Raw genomic sequence first — 5190 nt, forward strand, 5'->3', positions numbered from 1 at the left:
GATCTGCTGCCGCTCAGGAAGGAAAGCTACATATCTTTCTCGAAGACCGTTAAGGAGACGCAGACGGACAGGAAATGGGATCGGTACGTGAAGCTTCGATTCGTGGACTCGTATAAATTTTTAGCGGCGAGTATCGAAACCCTGGCGTCCTATCTGAACAGGGACAAGCTGAGAATCACGCGTTCGGAGTACGCGGATTTGAGCGCGGAGGATCTCGATCTGCTCACTCGCAAGGGAGTGTTTCCGTACGAGTACGTCGACAGCGCGGACAAACTGCGGGAGACCGAGCTTTCGCCGCGCGAGGTCTTTTACAGCTCCCTGACCGACAAGACCGCGAGCGAGAGCGACTACGAGCACGCGACGAGGGTCTGGCGACGTTTTCGCGTGCGAGATCTCGACGAGTACAGCGATCTGTATCTCAAGACCGACGTGCTTCTTCTGGCGGATATATTTGAAAATTTTCGGGACGAGTGTTCAGCGAATTATGGGCTTGATCCCGCGCATTACTACACGTTGCCGGGGTACACGTGGGACGCCATGCTGAGATACACCGGCGTGCGTTTCGAGCTACTCACCGACATCGACATGGTGCTGTTCGTGGAACGCGGAATACGCGGCGGCCTCAGTCAATGTTGGCTCAGGTACGCACGAGCCAACAACAGGCACGTACCGACGCACGACCGCTCGTCCCAGCCCACTACGTATCTCATGTATTACGACGTGAACAATCTGTACGGATGGGCTATGAGCGAATCGTTGCCGTACGCGAATTTCCAGTGGCTCGACAACCCTGAGAATTTCGACGTGACGACCGTGCCGGCGGACAGCGACGTCGGTTACATTCTGGAGGTAGATCTCGAGTACCCGCGGGACCTGCACGACGCCCACGCGGATCTGCCGTTGTGCCCGACGCGCGACAAACCGCCCGGTAAGCGACAGGAGAAACTGCTCGCTACTCTCTAAGACAAATCGCGCTACGAACGAAACTGACGCACTTTCGAAACCTGCAGCAATGTCTGCGACTAGGGGTGCGTTTCGATATTCACTGTAAGTACTGACGATATGACGTCATTGAGTAGAACTGCAGGAGCGTTTCTATATTGCTGCTGTTACTTTTAGGCTGGAATAACGGAACGACGACCACAGTACTACCAGTACTGCCAGTGAATGTCGAAACGCACCCGTATAAGAAAGAAATATAACCTATCTTAATCTATCTTAGACACGACGTGACACGACGATAGGAGCACCTATTCTAAATATATAAAAAAGAATCTTGTACTTAAACAATAATGTTACAAAAGTCATGTCTATAAAATAAATAACAGTTTTCAGATTTATAAAAATATCGAAATTATTTATTATTATATTAATTATATTAATTTAGTAGTAGTAGTAGTAATCTTTTCAGACTTTTTCCGCATCTTCGTAACTAACGATTACTATATATTTCTCGTTGTTGCCTTCCAGGTCCACAAGGACCAAACCTATGTGAACCTGGCACCCGACTTCCGAAAAATTAATTTTTGTACAGAAAACGTTAGCATTTTGTTCGTAGTTGTTTGTAGTAACAAAAATTTCATTTGTAGAGTTTAATACATTAAAAATGATAAAAATTTTAAAAATTACTCGCACTCCATTTTGAGATATCTCAAATCCGTTTGCGCCATCTTCTTTAGAATCATTTGTAGTTGTTTGTAGTGCTTTTCTTTTTGTTTACAGTTGCACCATTCAAAAGTTATTATATTTTTGCAATGAACAAAAAGAGTAACTTTGCCAATTTTGGAGATATCTCAAATCCGCTTGCGCCATCTTCTTCAGAATCATTTGTAGTGTTTTTCTTTTTGTTTATAATTGCACCATTCAAAAGTTATTATATTTTTGCAATAAACAAAAAAAGTAACTTTACCAATTTTGGAGATATCTCAAATCCGCTTGCGCCATCTTCTTCAGAATCATTTGTAGTTGTTTGTAGTGCTTTTCCTTTGTTTATAGTTGCACCATTCAAAAGTTATTATATTTTTGTAATAAACAAAAAGTGTAACTTTGCCAATTTTGGGGATATCTCAAATCCGCTTGCGCCATCTTTTTCAGAATCATTTGTAGTTGTTTGTAGTGCTTTCTTTTTTTTGTTTGTATTTGCACCGTTCTATATATATCTAGTTATGATATTTTTGCAATATACCAGAAGTGTAACTTTGCCAATTTTGGAAATATTTTAAAACTAATTGCGCGACTTGATGTAGAATTGTTTGTAGTTGTTTGTAATAGTTTTTGTTCCGTTTCGTTTAAAATATCTCCAAAATTGTCTCTCAAAATTATCTCTTTTTGTTTATTGCAAAAATATAATAACTTTTGAACAGTGCAATTACAAACGAAAAGAAAAGCACTACAAACAACTACAAACGTTTCTGAAAAAAATGGCACAAGCGGATTTGAAATATCTCCAAAATTGACAAAGTTACACTTTTTCTTTATTGCAAAAATATAATAACTTTTGAATGGTGCAACTATAAACAAAAAGAAAAGCACTACAAACACCTACAAATGATTCTGAAAAAGATGGCGCAAGCGGATTTGAGATATCTCCAAAATTAGCAAAGTTACTCTTTTTGTTTATTGCAAAAATATAATAATTTTTAACAGTGCAACTACAAACGAAAAAAAAAGCATTACAAACAACTACAAACGATTCCGAAAAAGATGGCGCAAGCGGATTTGAGATATCTTCAAAGTTGGCAAAGTTACACGTTTTGTTTATTGCAAAAATATAATAACTTTTGAATGGTGCAATTATAAACAAAAAGAAAAACACTACAAATGATTCTGAAGAAGGCGCAAGCTGATTTGAGATATCTCCAAAATTGGCAAAGTTACTTTTTTTGTTTATTGCTAAAATATAATAACTTTTGAACAATGCAACTACAAACGAAAAGAAAAGCACTACAAACAACTACAAACAATTTTGAAGAAGATGGCGCAAGCGGATTTGAGTTATCTCAAAGTGGGGTGCGAGTAATTTTTTAAATGTTTATAATTTTTAATGTATTAAACTACAAACAAAATTTTTGTTACTACAAACAACTACAAGCCAAATGCTAACGTTTTCCGCAAAAAAATTAATTTTTCGAAAGTCGGGTGCAAGGTTCACATAGGTAAGGACCAATTTTTTCAAAAGTTTTGCCATAGCCTCCATGTTCTTACTGCGAATGCCTCACCTCGCAAGCCGCAGTAATGAAAATAGGGAGTGACGACAAAATCTATGACGTCACATGAACACGAAAACGCTTTGACAGCTTACTGCCGCGTATATTGGAACGGATTTACAGTGCTGCCAGTACTGCGAGTGAATAGCGAAACGCACCCTAGGTATGCGTCTGACGCGCGTTCATCGCGTTCTGCGATTCGCCCAGTCGCCGTAACTTCGCGTCTACATCGAGCTGAACACCACGCTTAGGACGCGCGCGAGCAACGAGTTCAAACGGAATTTGTACAAACTGATGAACAACGCCGTCTTCGGCAAGACGATGGAGAACGTGCGCGATCACGTGGACGTGCGTCTCGTGACGCGATGGGACGGGAGATACGGCGCGGAGGCGTTGATCGCTAAGCCGAACTTTCACGGCAAGAGTGTCTTCTCGGAGAATCTGGTGGCGATCGAGCTGCGAAGGCTCGAGGTAAAATTCAACAAGCCGGTCTACGTGGGTATGTCTATTCTTGAGATATCCAAAACGCGTCTCTACGAGCTTCACTACGACTACATGGTGCCGCTCTATCGCGACCGGTGTCGAATTGCTTACACGAATACGGACAGTCTGATCTATTCGCTGGAATGCGAAGACGCGTATGAGCGTATGAAACGCGATATACACAGGTTCGACACGAGCGATTACGCGGAGAATAACGCGCACGGTATGCCGCGCGTCAACAGGAAGGTGACCGGTTTGATGAAGGACGAGAACAACGGCGTGATCATGACGGAGTTCGTGGGCTTCAGAGCGAAGATGTACACTTACAAGGTACTCGGACGCAACAACACCAAGAGAATAAAGGGCGTTAAGAGAAACGTAGTCGCGAAGAGGATCACGTTCGAGGATTACGTGGCGTTCCTGCGGAACGCGCGCGAGCTGAAGACGCGCCAGTCGTGCATACGCTCGACGTTGCACAAGGTTAACACCGTGTCGGAGCAAAAACTAGCCCTCAGTCCGCACGACGACAAGCGATACCTGACGTTGAACGGCGAGGAAACGCTTCCGTGGGGACATTACGGAATACTGTTGTAAAAAAGAAACAATATTATACGCTTTAAAAATTGTTTTATCGTAAAAATCAATAACACGTAAGAAACAAATCAACGAATGTGTAAACTTTTATTAACAATAAAGTAAGCGTTGCGTGTGTCTACGAATGTCTAAGTATATCTTTTTACAATACAGACGCCTTATCTATCCACGAATTGTGCGAACTGTCCATTCCCAACCACTTCACGAACGCTCGATTGCCGCGCTTGCGCAGGACTTTTTCCACGAGATAGACGTCGGGATTGGAGACGCGTAGCAACTTGTGTTCGTAGAATCCTCCGGCTATCGCTTCTCCGCGAACGTCTTTCAGCAGATACGTAACGGGATTGGTCCTTTGTACTTTGGCTATGCGAAAGATCTCGGTGGTCCAATTGGGAATGTAGCTTTTTTCGAAGATCGTTTTGAATTTGCTCACGCGCACCGGATCGTCGACTCGAAATCTCGCCGGCGCGGCTATCTTCGCGCGACTGTACACCGTGCGCAGCAGCTTTTCGGCGACGGTGGGCGTCACGTCCGCCGGACGCATTCGGATCGTTCTGTGTCTGCGGCGATTGTAATTCGACAAGAGGCGCGGCAGCGAGTCTATCCATCTGTACGATCCCTGGAGCGTGAAGAGCTTCCACATGTCGTTTTTCAGCGTGCGATTGAATCTCTCCACCACCGACGCTTTCATCACCGAATACGTGGAGTAGTGATTCACCTCGCGCTCGTCGAGGATTTTGGGCACGTCGGCGTTGTAGAATTCCTTTCCTTTGTCCGTTTACAGATTCCTGGGGTGTCGCGCGTCCTCGCGAAAGATCTTTCGGAGAGCCGTCGCGACTTCCTTTCCACTCTTACTCTTGAGCGGGATCGCTTAGGCGTACTTGCTCAGCACATCGATGACCCGCGT

The 5190-nt window shown here is 43.8% G+C and overlaps 1 protein-coding gene across 1 annotated transcript; it reads left to right on the top strand.

Annotated features, from left to right (window-relative positions):
- The first annotated feature begins 3500 nt into the window (after positions 1-3500).
- On the top strand, positions 3501-4283 carry LOC112464322. The gene has a single exon (XM_025031265.1). It carries the CDS (start codon positions 3501-3503, stop codon positions 4281-4283), a length of 783 nt encoding a protein of 260 aa, XP_024887033.1.
- The last annotated feature ends 907 nt before the right edge of the window (positions 4284-5190 follow it).

The sequence above is a fragment of the Temnothorax curvispinosus genome, unplaced genomic scaffold (assembly GCF_003070985.1).
Source record: "Temnothorax curvispinosus isolate PA1 unplaced genomic scaffold, ASM307098v1 QBEX01014081.1, whole genome shotgun sequence".
NCBI classification, from domain to species: Eukaryota; Metazoa; Arthropoda; class Insecta; order Hymenoptera; family Formicidae; genus Temnothorax; species Temnothorax curvispinosus.